Source organism: Leucopleurus acutus (genome assembly GCF_964270905.1).
Source record: "Leucopleurus acutus genome assembly, chromosome: 1".
In the NCBI taxonomy this organism is placed as follows: domain Eukaryota; kingdom Metazoa; phylum Chordata; class Mammalia; order Artiodactyla; family Delphinidae; genus Leucopleurus; species Leucopleurus acutus.
Genome location: NC_139142.1, coordinates 131740122 through 131765987, shown reverse-complemented (window position 1 = coordinate 131765987; position 25866 = coordinate 131740122). Strand labels below are relative to the sequence as shown.

The following is a 25866-nucleotide window of genomic DNA, read 5'->3' as shown; positions in this document are numbered from 1 at the left end:
TGGAGTCTCAGTCTGTGCCAGGTCACACAGTTGCCTTGCACATGCCGGGAGAACCCCCCGAGGCTTGGCTACACAAACCTCTGGCAGATGTGGCTGCATGATCCTATACGGACGCGTGCAGGAGAGATACCGTATTATGAAGGACTAGTTTTGAAATAAGCTTCACTCGCTTATTTTCACAGGCTCAGAGGGCTGAATGTAACAGGAAGGGATCGCAGGATGCCAGCCCCACCCCTGCTCTCAACCCATCACCCACCTGGGCAGCAGAAAGGACCACAGGCCTTGCTTCTAGCTCTGCCCTCTCCTGGCCACCAGACGCTGGGTGAGCACACTAGCCTCATGGGGACTTGGTTTCCTCACCTGCGACACAGAAACCTGCCCTGCCCACTTCCCAGGGCTGTGGACGACCAAATGGAAGGTACACGTGCAGAGTCTCAGCAAGTACAAAGTGACACATGAATGCTCACTATTGTGAAAAGCAGCATCTTGGTGCAGGGCAAAGAGCAAGGATTGCGATGCCCGACAAACCTGGGTTTGAATCCTGACTTTTCTACATATCGACCTGTTACCTTTTTATTTACTTACTTGAAACGTTCACTTATTCCAAAAAGTTATTTAAAAGGGGGCTTCAACACTAACTGTTGTAGCTGTGTGGTCCTGGGCGATTTCACAGAGCTCCCTGAGTCTCCTTGGTTTGCTTATCTGTGAAATGGGGAAGGATGAATGACTCTCGTCTCACACACTTGCAGTTGTGGGGCATATGGGCCAGCGCCCAGCATAGTATCTGCGCCCCGTATCGACTGGATGAACAGCTCGTGTATTCCTACCCTTCTCCACCGGCACACGGGTTAGCTAGGGCACTTAAGTGAAGGACCCCAGAATCAACATACTCTACGTTACTGCAATTTCATAAAACATTTTGTACTGCTGGAGGAACATCCGAGAAGGGAATGCATTTTTAAGGCTGTTTCAGATAAGGGCTTTAAAAATGCTAAGCTTCTCAAAGCAACACTAAACTTCTCAGCAAACATGACCAGCCCCCAACCCCCCACCCCCGAATGATCCAACTTCCCACCAGTATTTATTATAAAGGAATGTTGCTCCAAGACATAAAACTTGGAGTTTGAAATTGGCAACTTGAGTAAAGCAATACTTGAACCTCAAGAAAAACCCTCAATTCCCCCTTCCTGCCCAAATAAAAGGAAAATGGAGAAGATTGTCTCCTGGTTTTGTGCCTTGAGGGAAATTAGAAGCCTGGCCTTCATGAAGTTCTGGCTCTCATTTCAATTGGAGGGGGTCTAAGAAACACTGATCCATCATCTGTACTGCCTAAAACTAAACAAAACGTACAGATTATTCTCAGGCTTTAAGATCAATTACATCTGAAACCAGGTCAAGTATAATTTGCCTGGGAGAGCTTGTGGAAGTTGGAAAGGCAAGAATGGATGTTATCTGACAAACCACAGTTTCTCCTTAGAAAATATGGCAGGAAAAACCAGTGTGTAGAGCAGAAGCAGGACATCACTCTCCCACCTACAGAAAGTGTGCCTTGGAGTGGAAAGTTTTAGATAAAAGTCTAGAGCAGACAGCCATCTCATCTGCGGGGAGAGGCCTGGGCTTCTCACCGCAGGCTCCTAACAAATGTTCCTGCCAGCTTTTAATATGCAGTATTATAAGTGGTTATGGCAACGTGTCCTCAGAGACGGCACCATCGTCACTAAACCTTTTCTCCGGCATTTACTTTTAGAAGCCTGTGGCTCACGGTATCTATGTTTTTTTGTCTTTTTTTTTTTTTTTTAAAGAGGAAACTCGTCATAAATTGCAAACGTTGGAGGGTTTTAACTTTTCTGGGGAAAGAAGTTATCACAGGGACGTTAGCAAAAGTTTGAATTTTCCATGGAAAAACGAGCAGAGAAAGCTCCAGCTCGATGTGCAGAGGGCAGAGCTAGGACTTTTCCTGTCATTGTCACATCCTGGAGAAGACCAAAATGCTGACTTGGCACAGCGGACTGCAGGACCGCAGTGAAGGGGGAGGCTTTTTACTTGCCCTGGATATAAATATTTTCACATGCTGTGATGTAGGGCCCTCTTGGGTATACAAACAATTCCACAGCCTTGGAATAAAAAAACTACATTGCTTCAGGGATCTCCTAACCTTCTCAGTTTTCCCCCAAATATCTGTCTGGCAAACGCACACAAAGAATTTTCCTTTGCAAGCCACTGGTAATTTTATATTCTTTCTGCTCCTTTTCACTCCAGGTCACACTGCTTGTGTGTCTGGAATGTAAAACACATCTCAAGATGTAACCATGAAAAGGGGAAACCTTAACGGAAACACAGCTGCTACAAGGGCAGGGCCAGTACCTAGAGTAACTTGCTATTGTGCTTTCAGCAATGCATTTTCTTTCCCGGCTGCTTTGGCTTTCTTTTGTACGTGGCTTCAGTGGTCTGGGTCGCAATTAGAAAATTGCTTGTTTCACCCAGGGGGTGGGGTAGCTCATAAGAACTCAGATGTGGAAAGGGCTCCACAAATCACTAGGTCTTCCCTCCGTAAGGCAGGCAGGCCAGCAGTGAAACTCACCAAGGAAGAGGCATGTAAATTCCACCTTTAAAGATTTCTGGAGAGGGAGATCCAAACCTCCCCCACAATCACAGTCTCTTTTAGTTTTCAATCCTCTGGAAAAGCCAAACACTTCTTCCTTTTGTCCAACCAAACTTTCCCTTACTGTAACAGAAGGTCCCTTATGCTTGTTTCTGACATTCAAAATGACATGTTAACCAAACGAATTATGAGTCCAGATGACCTTACTAAAAGAGGGAGTATGTTTTAAAAAAGAAAATGATGGGCCTGTGTAAAGAAATCCACAGAACCGTATGCGGGTCTCTGATAATTTTTCTTTCCTGGTAATGACTTGACAGACTCATGGCAAATAGAATTATTCATGCTGCAGCCTAAATGCCCAATCCTCAATAAAATCTCAAAATGCAGGCACTGTTAGAAACTGAAGTCATCCCATGCTGGATATATATGTATGCCAGTACATACATATGCTACTCCCATTTACATGCATTGTTATGACATACGTTAGAAAGTGATTTTGTTCTGGGTCTTCATTTCTGTAGTGCTGCTGGGAGTCTTGGTGAAGACATGCTTAGACCTGACCCCCAGGAGAGACAGCACTGAGTAACTTGGGGACACTGTCCATCACCGCAAGGAGAAGGGAAGACCAGCTCCAACCTTCTGCCTTGACAGCCTGGTTCGTTTCGACATGTCATGAACAGGGTTTGCCCTCCATAAACAGCTTGCCGAACTTCACGGATGTAGTTACCTTGTTTTCCCAGGGTCCCTGCAATTCACTCCATTATTCTTTACTGCAGGCTGGGCTTTCTTTCTCTAGGGAGCCATGCAGTAGCTCAGGCCCGGGCCCCTTCCGTGTGTTCACATTGATACAGGTGTAGTCGGGCACCCCAGAGCTCTACCCACCCTGCATGCTTGCCAATGGACCACTCGATTTCTCAGAGGTATTAGATATGGGACCTCTTAGTAAGTGGCCTCTTTTGTCGTTTTAAGACTCCTACGGGGGCAGGCATCCTGAGGTGCGTCTGTGTTGGGCATTAAGGAAAGTGAGTTTAGGGAAGGCAGGTAGGTAAGGACAAGGAGTCCACAGAGGGGATGGGGGCAGGGATCTGGGCCCGTTCTTAAGAGGCTGCCAACGATATTTGGGCAAGACTTTGTTTCATGAAAGCAGGCTGGCTACACAGCCCTTTCTCAAGGGAGGGGCAGCTGAATCCCATACTTGGCTCTTCTAATACTTCTGTCAGCCTTTGGGAAACATACAAGTAATCGAGGGGGGCTGCGAAGCAGGAGTAGGAAGTAAGAGGAGGATGGCAGTGTAGGTTCCACCCTTGGCATCAGGCGATGGGGCTGGGGCATGGAGACCCAGAGTCCTGAAAGCCCACCTCCCCAGATGGCCCCAGATCTGCGCCAGGAGGCCTCAGGAAGGACAGAGAGCCTGGAGCACAGGATGCGGCTGCTGGGTGTGAACCTAGGCAGGTTGGCAGCAAGAGGAGAGGGAACTACACCTGCCTCTGGCTATTGGGCTGGGGTCTTCCGGAGTGGAGCTAAGCTACAGAGAAGAGTCCCCCCGGGAGCAGGCACCAGTGTGGGTTTGCTTCTTAAAACAGGGACTTAAGGTGGCAGACCTCCTCTGGTTCCGCCGTGGCTGCTGCCATCTGGCCCTGGAGAGCCAGGTGCCCATAGTCACTGGTCATTTGTGAAGCCAGTCCTCCCAATTCCTCCGGGTTAGTAACCGACTTAGTCATCTGGAAAAAGAAAACAAGCAAGACACAAACACACAGGGACACACAGAGAAAAGCATGAGAACCACGTGTTAATACCACTGGGAGCCAAAGGGTCTCATTCACTTTTAAGCTTGTGGCTTGCGTGTGGGGCTGGACGCTGGAGAGGGCAGTTCAAGCGAAGCCCATGCTGCAGCCCGCATGACAGGCCAGCGGCTCCCGGCCAGGTCAAGGCAACATGCTCAGGTTCAGGCCGTGCAGCGTGGAGGCCGGGCCTCAGGGTCCGCTCTCTGGGAGGTGAGAGCAGCAGCCTCCACCAGCCCTGCCCCGTGGGGTTACCGGGAGCCCCCCAGAGACACCACAAGGGGACCCAGCCCCGTGCAGGGTGCAGCCCTGGTCACACGTTGTTCCCGGGCTGATCGGGTCTCTGGGGACTCAGGAGCAGGTCCCACACCGCCGAGAGAGGGCACAAGGACAGGATCATCGGGAAACAGTGACTGAAGAGATGGGTAAGCCTAACGTTTCGGTGGAAGAAACTCACAGAATTCAGCTGTGTAATAACATTGTGCCAAAGAATGACAACGTTTCAGCCACAGATTCAGTGAAGAGAATACTGTAGCCTAAATGGTCAAGTTCTGCCTTTTTAGTCTCAAGATATTCTGTATTTTCCTCCTATGTGATAGAAAACCTTACCTCCACTTACCCTACCTAGCTAATACCCTCATGTCTAGTTTTTCCTCCTCTGACAAAAATGCCTCTTAGAACTCACAAGGGCAGTCGTAACCCACCACCCAGAAAGGTATCCATGTCCCTCTTGGGTCCAAGGCTTCCCTCTGCCCCACCTGTTCTCTCGCTCTGGATGACGATACTTCCCTCTCTCTTTGTGGCATCTGAAGTTCTTGGTTTTAAAGGACTTAAAAAAAAAAAAAAAACCTGTTAAATGACTCCACATCCATTGAGGGTGGGAATGTGGGCCCGTCTAAGGCATGTTTACCAGGAAATGTCACAGGTTTTCGGGCCGAGGTGTGGGTTCCCAAGGAATGCATGCCACACCCCGAGAGAACAAGGCTGTGCTAACAGCTGCTGCATGCGACCCTGCCACAAGGAGCACAACAACCCTGGGGGCCGCCCAGTGTGGTGGGGGGAACACTCACCCCCTCTGGGCCCTGGCCAGCCAGCCCAGGAGCAGCAACGCAGCCCCAGGCTGGGCTCCTCAAGTGCATGGACACCCAGGGTCAAGACAGGCCGGCTGAGAACCCGGCCCAGGAGATATTCCAGAACCCCCTGAGGCCACTGGAGACATTTTCAACCCTGCTGCACTGTGCTCCCTGCTTGGAGAAATCAGTACCGTCGGGCTGCCGGGCTAGCTGGGACGCCCCTGAGCTCTCCTGAGCAGGGCCAGCCCGAGGCCGATTCCAGTCTTCTCCCAGTCGCTGAGATGGGCACTGTTCCTTCCTCCCTCCCCAGCCCAAGTCCTTCTCAACAACAGGGAGTCTGGCTCAACCGCAGAGTTTCTAAGAATGAGCAGCAGCCGCCGCCAGGGAAGCCTTTGTGGTCCAAGCTCAGCCTCTAGTGGACACATGACTACATGACAAAACCATCCAGAGAGGTGCCCGGCCTGACGGGGCAGGAACCACGCAGTGGCGCAGTCTGGTCCCTCCAACTCAGGCTTAGGTGGTAGCATCAAAGAGGCATCTTTCAATTTTATCCTGTGACACCTGAGCTTTCAGAAGTTAAGAACTTTCTTACTAGGCACTTATATTAATTCTTTGAGGACAACGTTTTTCTTTTGTTGTACAACTTTTTAACCTATCAAGATAGCATTCGCTGTCTCTCAATGCCATTTATATCTAAACAGCCATATAATACAATTCTGATTGCATTACATTTAGCAAAAAAAAAAAAAAAAGTCACCTCCAAAAGTTACATGCCTTCTGTTGTCAGGAGAAAAATTTTTTTATATAACCACTGTTTCATTTTGCCTGAAAGACTGGCAATGTCGTACTGTTCAGCACTGTCCAAGGATTATAACTTGATTCCATTGGACAGCCTTGGTTCTGTCCCCAAATGTCTTCTCTTGTACTGTAACTTTAATCCATAAAAACATTTCAAGTCCTCTGTGAGATAAATAGGATTTTTTTTTTCTTTCTCTATAACTCGCAATTTCCTTCTCATTTCCTCCTTGATTCTAATTTTCTCTCTTTCCTTTGCTCCCCTGTCCTCGTGCCCAACTCTCAGTCATTTTTAATTCCCTTTTGGAGCTTTTCCGTGAGATGAGAAGTCCAGCGGCCTGGGGCTTCTAGACCACAGGCAGCCAGAAAGACCACAGATCAGGACAAAGCTGAGGCCCAGGAGGAACTAGAAACACAGAGGACTAATCTCTCTCCAGCACAGATGCCAGATTTGAAGACTCAGTGGTGTGGTGGATAAAAGGGCAACCAACAGTGGGGTGCAGGGCGAGCCCATTTTCTTCTTACCATTTCCTGAGCTGTTACCGCAATGGCTTTGGAGTATTTAACCACTGTCGTCTGATAGTCGACAAACGTCCCCTTTGGTTCTGGAGGAGTGCCTTCATCCAGCTACAGGGGGGAGGAAAAGAACCCAAAGGTCATCAGAGGCCTGTTCAAGTGTGGGCTTTATTTTTTAGAATCAGGAACTTGGGAAAATGGAGAGGCCTTCAGAGTTTCTTGGGTCCAGAGTCAACAGAACCCCCCAACTTCTGTGATAAGGACCTCATTACAGGCGCACATAAGGTACTGGGGGCACACAGGCAAGGAGAGGACCCCCAGTGTGTCTGAAGGGAGTGGCAGGCTGTCCAGAGAAATGATGTTTCAGCCAAGTCTTACCAGGTAAGCAGTGTGCCACACACAAAAGGTGAGGAAGGAGTCCCAAGGAGAGGGAATAGCGCTCAAGCACATGGAGGTGGGTGTGAGCCAGAACGTGCAGGGATGTCAGAATGGCAGACAAAGAGCTGGGGGAGGCCACAGAACCTCCATCATGAAGGGCTTCCCTAAGAATGGTATAGCCCATGCATGTCTCTACGCTGGAACACTCACTTCTGACCTAAGCTGGGGAAGAGAAGGAATTGGAAACATCAGGAATGACTTGTTCATCTGACTCTAGTACCACAGGAACTGAGAGAAGGGTGAGATCACTGTGGAGCGGAATAGGTGGAGAAGTGGGACAGTCCCTTGAAGGGCTGGGGATTTATTGGCTCAGAAGACTTGAATTTGAGACCTGGTTCTAGGACTCGTGAGTAAATACCCAGCTTGAGGCTCAAATTGGTTCTCAGGACCTTCACTGGAAACGTCCAAGCATCAGAAGGTGGTAGTAAAAGATCAACTGAGACGATACCTCGTCTACATGAAGGGAGAGGAGAGGATAACCATGATGATGAAGATCATGATGGTGAGAAAGATGATAATGTCAGTGATGATTATGATGAAGAAGAAGGCCACCCATCCTCACCACCACCATCGTTGTGACTGTCACCACTGGTGGCTGAACGATATTCTAGGTGAGGAGACGAGGTGAACAGAAAGGACTACAGGAAGAGTGAGTGCAGTGAACACGAGGGGGCTGTGGAAGGGGTGGGAGTCAGGCTGGATCTGTTTGATGAGGAACCTTGCAATCATGAAGAAAATGGTGGGATCTGCAGTAGGCAATGCTCTATCTGAGAAGATCTCCCTGGCAGCTCTCTGCCAGACAGTCTGTAGTCTGGGAAGACATTAGGGACCAGAGGTTAATTAGGAAAAGAGTAGGTGGAGTGGTCAATGAGAGCTACCTGTTGTGAGTAGATCCAAGCTACATATGCGAGTTGAATGAATGCATCACTGTAACCTAGTATGTAACGTGGTTCCACAGGCCAGGATGTAATGTCTACCAAGCCAACAATACAACCTCCAGGGTAGATTTTTTTTATGTTTCTTTATCAGGGAGTTCGACACTGCCAAGTATCTCCGTCACACTTTGGGGGCCCGCTGGTCAAATGAGGACTGAGCTGTGGACTCATACACTCAGTATAAATTAACTGGGCGTCTTGTAAGGGTCGAGCCATGTGCTGGGAGCCTTCATATGAGATGTGGTGTAACTGCAAACATGCCAGGATGTTGGACTAGAGGGCAGCTTAGAACACAGTGGCCACTGGTCACCATGATGAACCTTCCAGTGTGAAGAGAATGAGAGAAGTAAGAACAAAGTAGTGACTTTTTTTTTAGGATTTCAAATTTACTTAGTTGAAAGAACTTTCCTTTATTCTGAGATTATAGCCTTCCTACTTTTTTTTTTTTTTTTTGGTGTTAACATGTCCTTTATTTTATGAAATACTACTGATGTAGATATCAGGGTTTTTGTTTTCTTTCTTTAATTACCTTCCTTGGCCAAAAAGAAAAAACAACCCCCCCCCCAACACACACACACAAAAGCAAACAAAGAAAAGGGACTTAGTCATAAAATCCCGAAGACTGAGACTAACCTCAGTGAACGGGGAAAAAAAGATTTAGAAAACTTGAGTGATTTGCCCAAGGTTATCCAGAAAGCTGATTAGTTCATGGTAACCTACGAATTCCCAAACCTTCTGGTGCTTAGATACAGAGAGAGAATTTCAAGGGGACACTCCAGAGCAGAAGCTCCAAAAGTGGCAAGAATTGCACCGAACTTAGAATCAGCTCTGGGTACACTTTCAGTTTTTCTGCCAGTCACTGCCTTTTGGAACTTTAGACAATGATTCTAAGAGTATATCAGTGTTTTAAGCAAATAACCAAAACTCAGATAGAAAATGACATATTTACAATGCGTTGCTGCTTAGGGGCTCAAAGGACCTGAGATACCACTTAATACAAAGTCTCCAGTGACGGGCAGGCTGGGGTGGGCTTAGAAAGGAGACAATGGGGAAGAGGCATCGTGCAGTACCCAGGGTGTCAGGTCAGGGTATGTAGGAGTTTAGGGGTATCAATGAAACCCCAATTATCTACTTTGCAGAACTGAGGGGAAAAACCCCTTTGCTCCCGGCCTCTGGGGTTCATGTTGTTAGTGGCTCCTAATTATTGCTATCAGGTAACACCAGACCTATTTCCCAGCCCTTCCAAAAGAATGAGGCATGTCCTGGGCCGAGAGAGCAGATGTCACACCCCTGAAATCAGACAGTACAAGAGCCACTTTCCTTATTAAAGATTCATTGCAATATGCAAGGCTAAAAAGGCTATCAAAAAAAGACTTCCATCTTCCAGGGATTTATGGAACGCTTCCCTATCATTAGAGTGACTGTGAAAAATACCTCCTAAGAAGAAAGAGATTATCATTTGAAGCTCTCATTTGTACTGAGAAACCTTGAGCTCCATTATTTAATATCCTTGATAGATACATGGCTTAATTTCAAAGCTCTGGTGTTCCGATGTCCTGAAAACCAAACAAACCCACTGAGACTTATCCAAGGGCCTTGAGGAAGAGGGCAATTTACTCGTGTTCTGCCAAACTGTCCAGATTTGAAGCGTGAGAAGCCCACAGCAGAAATTACTGGAGTGCTTTGACAAGGCAAGCCTGGGGTCTCTAAGGGGTCCCCAGCATCCCAGCCTAGCCTGGGACATTATCAGTCTGATAATGTTTGCATAATGTTTAATGGGAATTATCCTAATTACAGTTTCAGGCTATCATCTCTTCCTGGAGATACGAACCAACCAATCTTCTCTAAATTAGCAATTAAAGACCACTTATTATCCTGAAAAACCACATTAGTGTATTCACAATCTGACAATGGACATTTCCAAACACAGAGGAAGTCTACAGTTCTTAGCTATGCTATCAGAGGATGGCAATTAGACATTGACGAGTAGTTGTTAATTCTGATGAGCATCAAACAGACATTAGTGAAGAATTCCTTGGGGATCCTTCAAAAGAGCAGGAGATACTGTCCAGTCATCCTTCCCTACTGACCCAACTCAACTGATGGGTCACTGGAGGAGAAATGATACCCCTGTCATCTATGTCTGTTGTCTACAACTGGTCTCTGAGGGCTTTTACACTTAACCATTTCAGTGGTCCCTGCATCTGGCTAGATACCAGAACCATGGGGAGATTTTGAAATTACTAGGCTTCACACCATAGAGATTCCAAGTGATCAGGGCCGGGGTAGGGCCTAGGAATGTGCATTCTAAAATGCTCCCAAGGATTCCAAAGGAGCCATTCTGAAGACCAGCACTTGGGAATCACTTCGTTATTTCATTTTGGAGTTTGCTCCCCACGACAATCCTACGAGGTATACAGGGGAGGTAAATAATTACCTCCATTTTATAAGTGAGGGGACCAAGGATGCCTTCTCCATCTCTTTCTCCCCCGTGTGAATGTGGAAGGAAGGGTGCGACCGGCTTACAAAAGTAATGAATGAATAATAAAGAATGAAGAATATGCTGGACATATGATAAGCAGACACCTCAAGAAAAGAGGAGGCTTGCTAGTGGCAGCCTGGATCAGAGGGCTCCTCTGACAGCTCCTTAGAGAAAAGCCCCTGGGACCAAGTTAGAGGGGAACCTTGGAGGAAATGGGGCCAAGGAGTGCAGGAAAGCATCTGGGGGCCCAGGCCCACCTTGCTCATGGCTTCTGCGATGGCGTCGACCATGCCTCCCACCAACCCCACTTCACTGGCAGCTTCATTCAGCGTCACCATGATGTCGTCCACGGCCTCCTTCATGAGCTGGGCGGCCTCCGTGATGGCATCGTGGGTGTGCTGTGCCTGAGGTGGGGGACAGGGGGGAGAAGGTAACTGTAAGATGTTTCCATAAGCAGAAGACAACGGTGCTCAATCTCTTAAGAATCACTTCACTTCTTTTACAGATAACCTTAAAAAGCAGAATATAAACCTACATCCCCGTTATGGAGCACAACAAATGTATGCTCTACTTTTTCCTTTCCTTTATTATGTTTGTACATTTGTTTGCAAAATAAATAAAAATCAGAAAGACAAAAAGAAAAAGATCTCTTTTTGCAAACAAAAGGAAAAACAACCCTGCAATTTCAACCAGCGTCTTATGACGTGACTAATTTTACGTTACTACGTTCAGGGTGGTAGAAAGAGAATGCCACAGATTCCCTAATATACAAGTTGGCGGATTTAATAGAAAAAAAATATATATAAAGAAAAACACGTGTTCACAACAAATGTGCTTCTCTTCAAAGTTGCCCAATACACTATAATTCCCTTTCTATAAATACAACTGGATTATGGAAATAGAGATACATACAGGAGGCAGAAATCTGCAGAAGGCTACATGGGCTTTGGAACTATGTCACAAATGACATTTACATGAGTTTGGAGGGATGAATGACGAAAGTTCTCCAGGGATAGACACTCTGCAGGCAAAGCCTGAGTGCTCATGAGTTCCCCTAGACAGTCCTCAGAGATGCTTTAACAACATGTATGGAGCCCAGAGCAGGCCCTGGCAAGTGAGTGAATGAAAGGATGAAAGAATGGTGGTGCCAGGCTCCCTAAAAAACACCTTGAGTGGTAGCAAGATGAAGGAGCAAAGAGTGAAGGTCCTGGGGTCAGAAAAAGCTGGGGTCGAATTCTGTCTCCACTGCTAAGTAGCTAAGTGGTTCTGGGCGTGGGTTCCTAAGCAAACTGGGAATAATTATAACAATGCTATGCAGTGGAATTCTGATGAGATGAGATGGTTGTAGACATCTTATCATTTATAATAAGAGCAGTCTAGTAGGGGACCGTGTCCTTACCTGGGAAATCTGAAATAATGCGGGGTATTTTGTGTCAGAAGTGCATTGCATCCGGTACCGGATGCCCCCGTGCAGTGGCCATGGCTGCCCTGATGCTCCTCAGAGGAAGATGACCCCTCTAAAAGGCCCAAGGAATTGCACCTTTACTTTGGTAGATGAGAAGGTAAGGAAGCCAGTGAGAGATGGTAAATAATAACTCTTTTGAGTGATTAAATAAAAGAGAAGAATTCCAAGAAGAAGCTACGTGAGCCATGGGAACTGGCTCAGCTGGCAGAATTAAAAAGCCACAGGAATCAAGAAGAGTCCTCCCAATACAACCTCTGATGAGATGTGAAATATGTGATGGTTATCCTGAGGCAACCGTGTCAGGATGCAAAGCTCTCTCTCTGAGGGATGTGATGGAGTGAACTGGTAATTTAGGTTAACGGCTGATTTCATGGCACAGAGAAGGTAAAACACTACATGTGCAGATTGCTTTATTTTGATGGAAGCCTGAAAAGTGACATCTCCTGTACATAACCCTCCAGAGACAGCATCGCACACAAATATGTTCTCATTTATAAAAAAGATAAAATGTAAAAAAAAAAAAAGGTAAAATGTCAGGTGTGCATTTCTGTAAATCTCTCTTAGAATGAGGCAACTATTGGTGGCACAAAAACGTTAGCAACTCTGTACCTTCCTATTAAACAAAGTACACATTTGCGGGGAGAAGTGAGAGCGGCCTGCCAAGCATCTGCTCTCCCATGCAGGCTTAGGAAGGTAGCAGAAGCCAGTTCTGGGGGTGGCAGAAGTAAATCACAAAACGGTTCTCTGAAACTCCTTGGAAAACGTAAAGGACACTTTCTCCACACCAGAGCATCAAAACCTACAAAAACACATCCTTGCTCTTGGCTGTCCCAGAAGTGAATCCCCTTCCCATTTGCTCGTGGTGAGGAATTCTTTAGAAGGCCTGCTTCTCCTTCACTCCACATGTTTAAGTTTTTACAGCTCCTTCAAGGGTCAGCTCAGAGGCTGTGAGGCCTCCTCCAGTGACTCCAAGCCTCACCCAGAGCCGTGTCCTCTAACTCCAATGGCACACCTCATCTGGGTCACACCACTGAGGCCAGATCCCACACATGGGTTGCCTGAGCACACTAGCTTCAGACCCCAAAAGACACAGTAGGCTCTCAATGAAGGCAGCCTTAACCAACCAAGAGCAATCTGGCAAGTGGAATCAGCAGGCTCAACAATGAGGTCATTATTTGAGAATCTGGAGGGGATCCTTGTTACTGCTCCTCACAGAGCAGCAAAGGAGAGAAATCAGACTCTGTTCTTTTTTGGAAACGTGTCTGAAGTCTACTTCCAAGGGAGCCTTATTTCTTTATTATAGTGCTTCAACTACAAAGCCCAGTAAAGCAGGCATAGACATCACAGGAGTTTGGAAAATGGGAGAAGGCTACAGGGGGCAGATCTCAACTTCAGTAGAGGGGAAAAAACAGCTAATAATTAGAACTGCCCAACAATGGACAGGGTGGCATATTTGCTGGAGTGTTACAAGCAGACGCTGGAGAGGCCCCTTCAAGGAGGATGGAGGAGGGAACTGAGTGGGGGAGGGGTGAGTGGGAGAGAGGTGAGTGGGTGGGGGAAGCTCTGGAGGTACAGAATGAGTGTAGGAGGGGGCTCAATGGGATGAGGGTGAGGTCACAGAGCAAATGTCTTGTACTCATGTGATCCATTAACACCAGGCTCTGGGACGGTTACTTTCTAATTTTTTTTTTTGGAACACCCATGACGTCAGGCACATTATCTCATATAATCTCTACAACTACTCCGGACGTATTCATTACCAACCTTATTGTTTAGATGAGGAAACAAATGAAGTTATTTGCCAGCAAAAGGCTGAGCTGGGATTTGAAATCCAGATATGTTGGCCCCCGAAGCTTATCCTATTTCTCACCAAACAAAAGACACTGAAAACCATTTAACCACATTTAGACCACACGCAAACAAGGACTACGACATCTAACACATACGTTTTATACATCACCTAACACGTAGCAAGTAACACTTAGTAAACATCTGCCCAAAGAATAGCACCCAAGGGGATTAAGTCTCTTAGGAAAGGGCCTTCAAGCCAACTTGTAGTGTCCCAGGCACCCTGTGACAAGCCTGTCAGAGTCTGCAGACAGCACAGGTACCTGCTACCAGTGACAGGATCCATGTAAACTCCTGCATCGCTGTCACTCATCACGTGTCTTAGTTCATCACCTGGTGCTTCAGGTCTTTCACTGAGAACTACTCCACACTGTTCTCCAGCCCACACTTCCAAGCAAAGGATGTCATTATAAAGCTTACAGTGCCAACTACAAATGCTCCCAACGGTGAGGTTCCTTGGCACACAACAGAATTCCACGAGGAGCTCTGAACTTGCAGTCCAAACAGATGTCTTAATCTCTTAAACATCCAGAAACCTACTAATTTGAGTTCTTCTGCTGAGAATGAAACCCCCTCAGGTTAGGCGTAGAGATGTGGCAGTAAACAGCACTGGAGAAAAGATAACCTAGAAGTGGGTCTGGAAGGCGAGTCCCAGCTGCTCCAGTTTAGGGAGGGAGCAAAGGGGGCGGGGGCCCCACTCTGGGGCATCCATCACTAACCTGTCACAGCCAAAAGGTGTCCTTCTTCTTGCTCTGTCCACCACTTCAGCAACCAGACCCATTTTTTGGCCAGAAAACTCGGAACAACTTGAGGGCCAAGGCTGGCTCTCAAAGTTTTTAGCATCCCCAGAATTAATCTCTTACGAGTTGCCAGATACATGAGTGAAAAACTGAACACAGAGAATGCAAGTCCAAGACATTATTCATGCTGCTTCCAGAATGGCATTTCTAGACTACGGATGGGCTGTGCCATTTTCCACTGCTCACTAGAAAGCCCCAGCCCCTGGGGCTCCTCCAGGAGGAGGCCTGTCACGATACAGCCCAGTCTTCCCTCCCGTCCCATTGTCCCCACACTCGGTACGTTCCATACACACCAGACTAGAGTGCTATTTTCTAAAGAGATCACAATCCTTTTATAACCCTCTCTGTGCTTTGCAGATGTTGCTCCCTCTTCCCTGCCTCCTTCCTTGACCCCGCCCAGGCCTCGCTCCGGGCTGAGTTGGCCTGCGTTTCCACATGACCCCACGTGCACCTCGCCTGTGATCTCGGACAACTTGGCAGGGAAGCCTCAGCTTCTGCACATGTGCAGTGGGAACCTTCCCACGTCACAGAGTTTCTATGAAGATTACATAAGATGAGGGTGTAAGATGTAATAAATGACACAGAGTCGCCATGCAATAGCTGTTAGCTCTGAGATCACCCTTTTGCCATCTGAGTCAGTCTAGAGTCTTCTCTGCTATACCACGTGATTGATTTGAAGATCTTAGACATACAACAAATCACACTAAAAAAACCCCCACGGGGCTTCCCTGGTGGCGCAGTGGTTGAGAGTCTGCCTGCCGATGCAGGGGACGTGGGTTCGTGCCCCGGTCCGGGAAGATCCCACATGCCGTGGAGCAGCTGGGCCCGTGAGCCATGGCCGCTGAGCCTGCGCGTCCGGAGCCTGTGCTCCGCAACGGGAGAGGCCGCAACAGTGAGAGGCCCACGTACCGCAAAAAAACAAACAAACAACCCCCCCTATATATATATATATATATAAAATGGATCCTTGTAGCTCGTAGGTCAGTATGCTACACAAATCTTTCCAGTAGTGCTCTCTCAAGTTAATCTGCTTAGGTGAAGACCCATTAAGATCACATGATCGTGTGGAGGCAGCTCCTAGAAGATACAAGTGGTGGTAGAAGCCTCCAGCCCCCTCTCCAGGTTCCAGAACCCCGAGGAAACTTAAGGTGCATGCTGGTTTCACAAGTAAAACAATCCCTGATAATTTCTCTGACCTCGAGAGAAAAGGACATGTTGTCACCATCTTTGGCCACTTAAAAGTACCTGGGTGACACATCAGGCTGAAGAAATGTTCCACCTGTAAACTGGTAAGGGAGATTTTCATATTAAACTACTGTCCCCAAGGCAATAGCAACACATGCCATGGGTGACCTTGACCATGTTTCTCTTTGAACTTAAGTACCAGGAACAGAAACGACACTTAGTGGAAAACAATAGAGGTTTGCTTTGTGTCAACACTGAACAGGTGCCAGGCAGGTATTATGGTTTTTATTCCTGTAATAACCACACAATACATGTTTCTTTCCCAAGGATGCTCACCTACACACACTGTCACGGAAAAAAAACCCAAATTTCTAAATTAGCCTTAATTGTGTGCATTTCTTGGTTTTCCCCTTAAAGATCCCCGGGAAGGCCAAGAGAAGATTATTTCCCACCTTTAAATGGAAAATCAAATGCCACCATCCAAAAACTGGAGGTGCCCTCCCTGGAGGGACGTGATACAGAGGAACGTGTGCTGGCTTCTCAGTGTCCTAAGTGAGCCCCTAGCATCCTGAGCTGTACCTTGGGGTTTCCTCCGCCTTCCTTGGCTGCGTACAACATCTGTAGGGCAGATTCTGCGAGCGTCTTGGTCTGGTCCAGCACTGTCATCTGCTGTTGATGGTCCAGAATCTTGGAGGTGACACCCACTGCAGCTAAGATCAAGGGCTCAAAGTAGCTCGCCAGTTGTGTCACCTTTCAAGACAAAAAAAAAAAAAAAAAAAGAACCCCAGATGCAACATGTAAATACTGTGTCTCGTTTAGGAGCCCAGCTGCTGGGAAGGGGTCTGGGACAGGGATGGGATGAGTCACAGGGAGAGGCAGATCTGCTGGACTTCACTTTTGTTTTTTTCTATTTTACATCCAGTATTACGAATTACAGTCACCACGTTATATACATATTAGGTCCTCAGACCTTATTCCTCGTTCAACTTTACTTTTGAGAGTCCTTGTAATTAATGAACTCTTGTTCCGATTTTTCTTTTTCTGGGGAGCTCTGTGTCTGTCTCTCATCATGGCAGAAGTGCTAAGAAATCTGTTCTGAGATCCACAGTTAGGTGTGAGAATTTTACAAATCTTAATTTTAATTTCACAAATAGAACAGCTTTTGAAAGAACCAAAGGCGAGCATCTTACAAACTCAAAAGGAAGGGGTATAGAAGACGGGCAGGGGAGCATGGTAGTTGAGAAAAGCACCCTGAGAGTAAAGACACCCTCAAAAGCATTCTAAGAAGCCAACCCAACTGCCCTCCGCCTCAAGTATTTTGACCGAACCGTGGATTTGGGAAAAAAAAAGCAAAAATGATTTCCCATCAGTCAGGATGTGCTGTTTATGATGAGCCCAACCTGGGAGAACAAAATGCTTAAAGACAGCTAAGCGCTGTTGCAGCAGAGGCCTGTCTCCAGTAGGTAACAGCATCGATGGTGCATACGGTTGTCCCTTGGTATCTGCAGGGGATTGGTTCCATGACCCCCCACGAATACTAAAAATCCGCGAGTGCTCAAGTCTCTCATATAAAATGCTGTAGTACAGTCGGCCCTCTGCATCTGTGGGTTCGACATCTGCAGATATGGAGGGGTGACCGTATATGCTCACCAAAGCTCCCCATCTACCTAGCATCCGTAATATCAGATTTTAACATTTTGCTGTCCTTGCTTCAGACACTGTCATCTACTCCCCCTCGGATAAAACACAAGGACACTGATCACGCTTTTCCGTTCAACTCCTCATCTTGTGTGGCAATTACTAATTGCTAAATTATTCCCATCAGGTGTATTTAAGTTCACCTGATGGGAATAGCCCTCAACTCCCTTAATGCTTCTTTAACCAGCAACTCCCTTAATGCTTCTTCCCATGATGCGGAGGAAGAATGAGGGTGATGGGGATGCAGGCAGGAAGGCTGCTTCACATGGGCAGCGGCAGTCACTGGGTCAGCAACAAAGCAGGGGGTGGGAGTTGGGGGTGGTGGTGAGGGTCCAAAATATTAAAGTTCATTAAAGCTAATAGAGAGACAAGACTATCAGCTAACAATAAACATACTTTGACTGTTTTATCCCCAATTACAGTTATGTTACAGATAGGTTTCAAAACACTTGAACAAGGCTGCTGCTGGCCCTTATGGTGCTTTGTAGGAACTTTAAAGGGGCTGCCCATCCTCTGGGCAGACCTGATCGATGTCAAGGCACATGACTTAGCAGGATTCCGGCAGCCCCCCGTCCTGCCCAGCTCCTTGCTTTGGCCAAAGACCTCTGTGTAAGGCTCAGTCTGCATAATCCCCAGGGTATATTATAGGCAGGGACAGCCCTGCATATCTGCATTGGATTTCATCTCCTCTTCCCCTGGAAGGGTGGTGTCGCCACCAATTGCAGTGATGGGTCATCAGGGGTCAGGGTTCAGGAGGGGTCCCGTAAGTACTAAAGGAGTCAAAATGTTTAATGCATTAGAATCCAACATGTTTTCTGGATTCGTTTTATTATTTTTAAAGTACATTTTATCAATGCAACTGTAAAATGTCAAGGGTTGCTGTGTGCTGAGCATAAGTAAACACAACTCAACAGGTGCCCGACTCCCTCCGGAAGGGAAGATGGCTGGGTGGAGAGGAAGCTCTGCTTTCAAAGCCGCGAGATTTGAATCGTCCCTGCCAATTCCTTTTTAAGAAATCTTAGGCAAATTGCTTCCTATTGCTAAATTTCAGTTTCCTCCTTGGTAAAATGTGATAGCACTAAGTCCCTTAAAATTTTAGGGGGATTAAGTCAGTGTGCGTAAAGGCCTCAGTACAGGCCTCTATGTAGTAAGCACTCCACACACACTAGGGGTCATTATTCTCCACCTATTGTAGGGCAAAGGTTTTGGAAGGGATGGGATTTTTCCTGTATTTAGGAAGTTTAGCAAGGACTCGAATACCTCCTGTAATTGAGACCCATGACAGAACAGGAAACCTCCTCACCTGAGTTAGTACAGAAGTGAAAATAACACAGAATTTTGAGTATCTGGTATATGATATTGAGTCCCTAAGCCTAGGATGGCAGAGTGGGTTGAATGGTGACCCCCCCAAAAAGGTATGTCCATGTCCAAATTTCTGAAGTCTGTGAAGGGGATCTTACAAAGGGGTCTCTGTAGGTGTGTTTCAGGATCTGAAGATGAGATCATCCCGCATTGCTTGGGTGGGCCCTAATCCTGATAACAAGTGTCCTTAGAAGAAACAGAAGAAGGGAAGGCGGAAAAGCGGGAGACAATGTGACCACGGAGAGAGACTGGCGAGATTCAGTCAAGGAATGCCGAGAGCTACCACGAGCTGGAAGCAGCAAAGAATGGAGCCTCCAAAACATGTGTGGCCCTGCCAACGCCTTGATTTTGGATTTCTGGGCTCCAGAGCTGTGAGAGATTACATTTCTGTCATTTTAAGCCCCCCAGTTTGTGGTACTTTGTTACAGCGGCTGTGGGAAACCAATCCAGGCGGGGTCCGAGAATCTGCCTTTGTCAATCACTCCCAAGTGGGACTGAAGCTGCTGAATTGGCACCTCACCTGAGCGCCATCATGAAGCACTGGGACCAGGTGGGCATCAACCACCAGCCCACCACCCCTCTGGATGGAGGCCTCCTAGGCTGCTTTTGTCCAGAACTCCCTTTCGGAAGGTGAGACTCGTTTAGCCAAAGGACCAGAGTAAATTGATAACTCAGGCGGCACCAATAAAGTTTCTTTTCATGCCACCCACTGACACAGGAATTAATTTTCCACACTAAACAATGTAAGGGCAGAGACAAGGATGTTGCCCTAGGAGTCTAGAAATACTTTCTTACGAAATTCCTATTGGAATCAAAAGTAACTGCTGAACAGAAGTTCGGTTTCTCTGCCAAACTCACTGTCCCCACAGCAGTCACATACGCAGTGCTCCAGCCCCCAGGCCCGTTCTACACCGCCCCCTCCTTGCAAACTGCTTCATACAGGTGGACAAGCCCTTTCTTATTATAAAGGCACTCAGGTGAGAAATGAAATTTACCGCACTTGCAATGGCACAGAGATACTGGCCATTTTAAACCCAAACACCTCTCCTTACACCCAGCAGGAAGCTTAGTAGGCTCTTAAGCTATCCTGTATTGGAAAAAGCAGGAATATTGATTTTCTAAAATCAATACCTGCAGAGATGATTTTGGCTACTGGATTTCTTGATCTGCACATCAATACTGACGGCAGCACTGACAAATGCTAGGAAATCCTGCAGGTTGTTAGAAACCCAATGTCTGCCCTCTCTCTGCCGAGGCACAGGCTGCTTGCCAAGCCAACTCTCCTTGAAGGATTTGCAAAATGAACCCCAAACAGGCAGAACATGATGCAGCACCTGCAACCACGTGGGTATGAACGCTCAGGTGAAGGGCTGGCAGAGTGGCCACACGGAAGCTTCAGCTGTCGAGGGTAAAAGTTGGCAAGTTTGCTTTGCTTCCTCAGGTGTGAAAATGGACACTATATTAGAGGCTGTGGAGGAAAAACGTGCCCTAAACACACCAGAATGAGGCTGGCCAGCCAGGACAAAAGATGGCAGACACCAGGCCAGGAATGCCAAGTTTTCAGTCTCTGGCTTGTCCCAGCAAAGATCAAGAGTGATAGGTGACTGAAAACTGCCTTGGCGGCTGCAAAGTCTGAGCACTACCAGAAAAATTACCCTGTAGCTTCTGTCTCAACGCTAACTAAGTAAAAAGAGATTCCTGAAGTGGTCATTCTGGGAGAAGATGTTGACGGAGGCTGAGTGGTATTTTCTCTAGTGTCAGCCAGCATTGACCCGGCCCTAACACCTGCCCTGAGGCTTTGGGGAACAAGAATGACAAAATCAGTAACAACTCTCCCCCCATCTCTTTCTCACACACTCTCAGCAGGATCCCCTAGTGCCCATTACCTTATGTCCCAGCTGAGCTGCTTCTCCTCGAGCTGCTGTGGCAATGGGATCGATGAGGTGCCCGATTTCCTGGACCACTGAAGTCAGCTGCTCCTGCAGGGCCTGATAAGGAGAGAGAGCTGTCAAGTTCAGCTTACAACAGCTCCCCACGTAGTTGTACTGATTTAAAAAGGTCCATGTGAAAGATAAGGGAGGCCGAAAGAAATGGGTATCAGAATGCCTGGGAGTGCCATCCAGCCACTGCTCTGACCCTCCCCGTCCCAGCGACCCTCAGTTCCCCTGGGCTAAACCCCTCCTCCCCACAGCTCCATCCATGAGGGATACGAGCAGGCCCCAGGAACACCTTTCCTACTGGCTTCTCACTCCCGGCAACCATAGTAACAACGGATGCTACTGGTATCTTTACTTTGGGTTATTCAGCATAATTACTGGAAAGCTGGAACTGCGGTGGCTTTCCAAGAAGGGAAGACAATTGTGTCCAAATGGAGGTAGCTAATGGTGGGGTCCGAGGGAACATCCAGGTTGCAGTGTCCTCAGAACTAAGAACCCCTTAAGCGGGGAGTGGGGAGGAGGGTGATGTAAAAATGACATCAGCTCTCTTAAAGCAGGACTATTTCCCAGAGAGCACACTGTGAAAACGGCCAGGTGAAATGCCCACTAGGCTATGGTCAGGTGCTCTGTTCGCTGTATTTGGTGATGCGGATGCCATTATCGAAAATGGCACCATCAAGGCATTTCTTCTCAGGTTTGAGAGACAGTTTAATCTCTCCATCCCAAAGAACCGAACTCACGCTATAAAGAGACGGGGCAAGGTATCTGGATGATGCTGAAGTGAGAAGGGGGCGGGGAATTCAAAGATGGAGAGTGTTAACTAGTCGCGGGAAAGATCAGATCCCGCTGTAGAAATCTTCACAGGAGCTTCTTCACTTCATAGAGTCCGGATTAATAGATCAGAAGGCTGGACATGTTAGCTCTGCACTCGCCAGCACGGAATGGGGCGACTCCTGACAAAGTGACAATGTCCTGCTCATAGAAATGAGACTCGGGCTACTCTCCTACCGAACAACACTGCATATGGGCGGGGGCGGGGGGCGGCTTTGTGCAGAGCTTAGTCAACGAGAGGAGCAGCCTAACCCGCAAACTTGAAAACAAAAAAAAGGAAAAAGGAAAAAGTTAGAGAGATGGAGGCAGGTAGAGAGAAACCTCCACACTTCCAAGGGTCTTATTTAGCAAATTACTTCTTATCTTCCCACTCATCATGTAACTACAGTCAAGAATGCAAGACTATCCCAACGAGGTCGTCTTACTACCGATGGCTTGTTAGATTAAATATGGTAGAGGTAGGAAGCACATGCAGATAAAGGGGAGGGATTTCCTTCCCAGGGAGGAAGTCAAGACAGAGGACATGCTTTGGTGATAGTGTTGAAAGGATGTGGGTGTGAGGGGGGTGCTAGTTACAGTGTGTGCTTGGTTGGTGGTAGTTCAGGAAGCTGCACACGTATGACAGGCACACGTTAGAATTAATGATAATTCTAACATTCTGCACAGGATGAGAATACATATTCCTTCTTTCTTTCCTTGGAAATGGGGGAGGCGGGTGAAGCAACAATGAAATACACAGCTCTATTAATAAAAATGAGCAATTCCAATTCCAGGCCCTGTTTACAGACAGGGGCCAAAGTTCATTGTCGATGAGTTGAGTGTCGGGAGAGAAACACCAGTCAACAGACCATTCATATTTACTAAGTATCTTCTGAGCGTCAGGCACTTTCAACAGAAAGAAAGAAGTATGAAGCAGGGGCCTTTGGACAGGTAACAGAAAAAACTCAAAGGAGCCAAGAAGGAAAATTCTATTCTCAACTTTGGAAAAATGGGCAAGAGAGGGCAATGTGCCTCTGAATTAACAGAATGCAAAAGCTCTCTCAATACTAGATATTGAGTAACAAGGGCAGAATCCTTGATCTCTGCATGGACCAAACACATAGCGCTGAATGCTGAATTTGCCCATTAGTCAAAAAAGTGCTGAAATATGACAGGGAAGCACTCAAAATTTACACGCTTAGGTCTGCTCTCCTGAATATGGTAACTCCACCGACTGACACACTCTTACCTGACAATGATCATTTTCCTCCAAATTTCAGCCAAATCTGAACCTTCCACCCCCGCAGTACATGTGTTCCTTCATCAAACCATCATTCTCTGCTCAGCATTTGCCCGACCCCCTCAAAAACTTCCCAGGCTGGTTCCAGGGGAAGGTGGCCCAATGATGAAGCTCTTTATCAAAAACATGTTGGTGCCATTCCCCCATCCCCAAAGCCTGATGTTGGCATTCTTCAGTACTTCCAGAGGCTTCCGAGCTGGCCAGAGAGCCCTGCATACCTCCACGGAGATGTCGTCCCTCGTGGCCAAGCTCTGGCTGACAGCGGCCAGCGAGGCCTGCTCGATGTCCCGGATGCACCGGTTGATGCTGTCAATGGAGTAGTCACATTCCCTCTGTCCAGGGGCCTTGTCCCTGGAAGGGACACAGCAAGTAGAACACGGGCTCCACGGAGCGCAAGTCCCAAAACCTGCTCCAGAACTGGTGGGCCAGGAGCCCCTGTCTACTTTCTCTCCCACTCGATTGCTTTAGGGAGTGAATTCCTGACCCTTGCTTGGCAATGCTTCTCTGCATAGCCCAGGAATTTCTTCACTTAACACTTGTGCTAAGTCTCTTTCTGGTGGGAAGGGTAGGATGCTGTCCACCATCTCAGGCTGATGCCAGGCAACGGCAAATGAAACAATTTGGACTTGGATTCTCCATTCACTGGTTTAGGCATAGGACCCTCATTTAAAAAAAAAAAAAAAAAAAAAAAGGGCAGTGCTATTTCCAGTGCAAATATACTATGTTCTCTACATTGCATACTAGTTGCAAACGTCCTGGGCTGTGGTAGGAGCTAAAATACTTAGTGGATTTTTCTTTGCGAGGCATTAAGAAAGAAATGCCTTAAGTTTCAAAAGCAATTTCAAAAACAAAATATACCTGAGGAAAGGCATGCACTCCATGCTGTGGGGTAATTAACTTTGGTCAACTTCAAGAATGTTTTATCTACTCAGGGGATGATTTTTCATAGTAGATAGGCTCCTACTACCACCATGGAGGTTAGAGATGCCCAGAGTTACTCTGGGACCTGGAATATTCTTTTTGTCTTATTATCAAGGTAAGGTAACCCCAAATCCTGCTAAATAAGCAGTGGTGCTCTCTGCCTAATCTCCTAGGTATCGATAATATGGTACAATGTTTACAAGGACTGGGACTAAAGCAGTCATGCCTGGGGATGCCCTTGGGAATGTTATCTAAATGCCTTTCTGCCTGAATTCTCTAATCAGTAAAAGAGAGACAATAGCAGCATCTACTTTACAAGGCTGCTGTGATGAACATATAATGTAATACAGGTAAAATGCTTAGAATAGTATCTAATATATGATAAATACTTTAGTTAGCTATTATTGTTGTGACAAGTGCTACCGCTGGTCCCAAAGAGGTAAAGAAAAAGATGATGACAATGATCAACCACGTTGCTATTAAATAAAAGTCCTGATGGGCTTATCCCCCTCCTGCCCTGTCGGATGCAGGCCGCTAGCAATTTCTGGAGGAGACACTAACCTGATAGACGTGATGAGACTCTTTATAGAGTCAGAAACAGTGTGGGAATGTCCCGCTAGCACAGACCAGGTGGGCGGGTCTTTGGGGTTGATGGCCAGTGAGCGTGCAGTGCGGATGAGGTATGATGAGCTCTCCAGCATGGTCTTGGCTGACACCAGGATTGGTTCTTGTGCCTGGGAGCCCTGGGACCAAAGAGCAGAAGGGTCAAGGGCAGGGCACACAGACTAAGTGAATGACTTGGACCCTGGAAGGTCACGTTCTTTATCAAGTCACTACCTCTGTCCTTCGAAAGGAGACAGAGGGTAGGGAAGCATGGAGGCTGGCTCACATGGGGCCTGGATGATGAGGACCTGGGGCCATGCCACTCCTTAAATATTATTTTTGAGTGTGAAAGAACATACCGAGAAAGAATCAGCCCCAAACCTATGCACAGAGATTGTTCTCAACATATAAAGCCAAGACATTACCTCTTAAGTGATGTACAGACATTGAGTTTCATGAACTCTGCTTGTATCATCAATGACAACAGTAACAGTGCCCTACACACTGACAGAAAGAGTTTTTGGAATCCTTAACTGTTCATGCCCATTCAGTGCCACACAAAACAAGCCAACGACCTCAGTTTTACCTTTGCTGTGAGGATGCCCTACCTCGGAGCTGATCTGGGCAGGAATGCTGACAAACTCAGGGTTGGAGGCGAACGCTGTCAAGTTCTCCACGGCTTCGATCAAGGGGGCGGTGGCAATTCGACACTTGTTGCGGTTGTCCTCAGAGAAATCCCCATCCAGAGCCTGATGGGAGAAAACACAGAGATCACTCCTGGGCCGCAGCAATCACCACCCAGCGAAAAGAAGGTGGTTTAACGGGAATACTGAAAATGTCTGGAGTCCGTAAACAATGAATAAGAACCGACTGGAGGGATCTCTGCCATCAAGCAGAGGGGCGAAGTGAGCAACGGTAGGAAAGAAAGCTGAGTGTGTGGCTCACAGGCCAACTGACCCCACAGCCCATCCACTCCCCACTTAACGTGATTCCAAGAGCGCCTGCTCTTCTCTCCCCTCGAGCTACGCTGCCCATCCCTGGGGCTGAGCCACTTTCTTCCCTACTTTTGAGACTATAACCCTTTGGCTCTTCCCCTCCATTTCACTCCAATTAAGTCTATCCTTTGCCAAACTATAAAAATATCTTACACTGTGTACCACTTTCAACTTCTTCTAAGCTATTTTTACCTGGATGTCCCTGAATGACTGACGGAGGGAGGGCTGATGTATCTGTCATTTTCAAATGAGCAAAATGGAATGCAATGGGAAAAAACATACTAGAACTATTCCCAGCAATACGGACACATCTCACACAT

General features: G+C 47.2%; 1 protein-coding gene across 1 annotated transcript in view; it reads right to left on the bottom strand.

Moving 5' to 3' along the window:
• The window catches only part of TLN2 (talin 2), a 438134-nt gene that overhangs the window by 54959 nt on the left and 357309 nt on the right, over nt 1-25866 (bottom strand). The window contains exons 38-45 of the mRNA XM_082844286.1: nt 25160-25300; nt 24510-24691; nt 23246-23378; nt 20867-20968; nt 16500-16670; nt 10880-11026; nt 6777-6878; nt 4204-4323 (exon numbers count right to left, since the gene is read on the bottom strand). Of these exons, the coding sequence (XP_082700412.1) occupies nt 4204-4323; nt 6777-6878; nt 10880-11026; nt 16500-16670; nt 20867-20968; nt 23246-23378; nt 24510-24691; nt 25160-25300 (1098 nt within the window). The remainder of the gene's footprint in view (nt 1-4203; nt 4324-6776; nt 6879-10879; nt 11027-16499; nt 16671-20866; nt 20969-23245; nt 23379-24509; nt 24692-25159; nt 25301-25866) is intronic.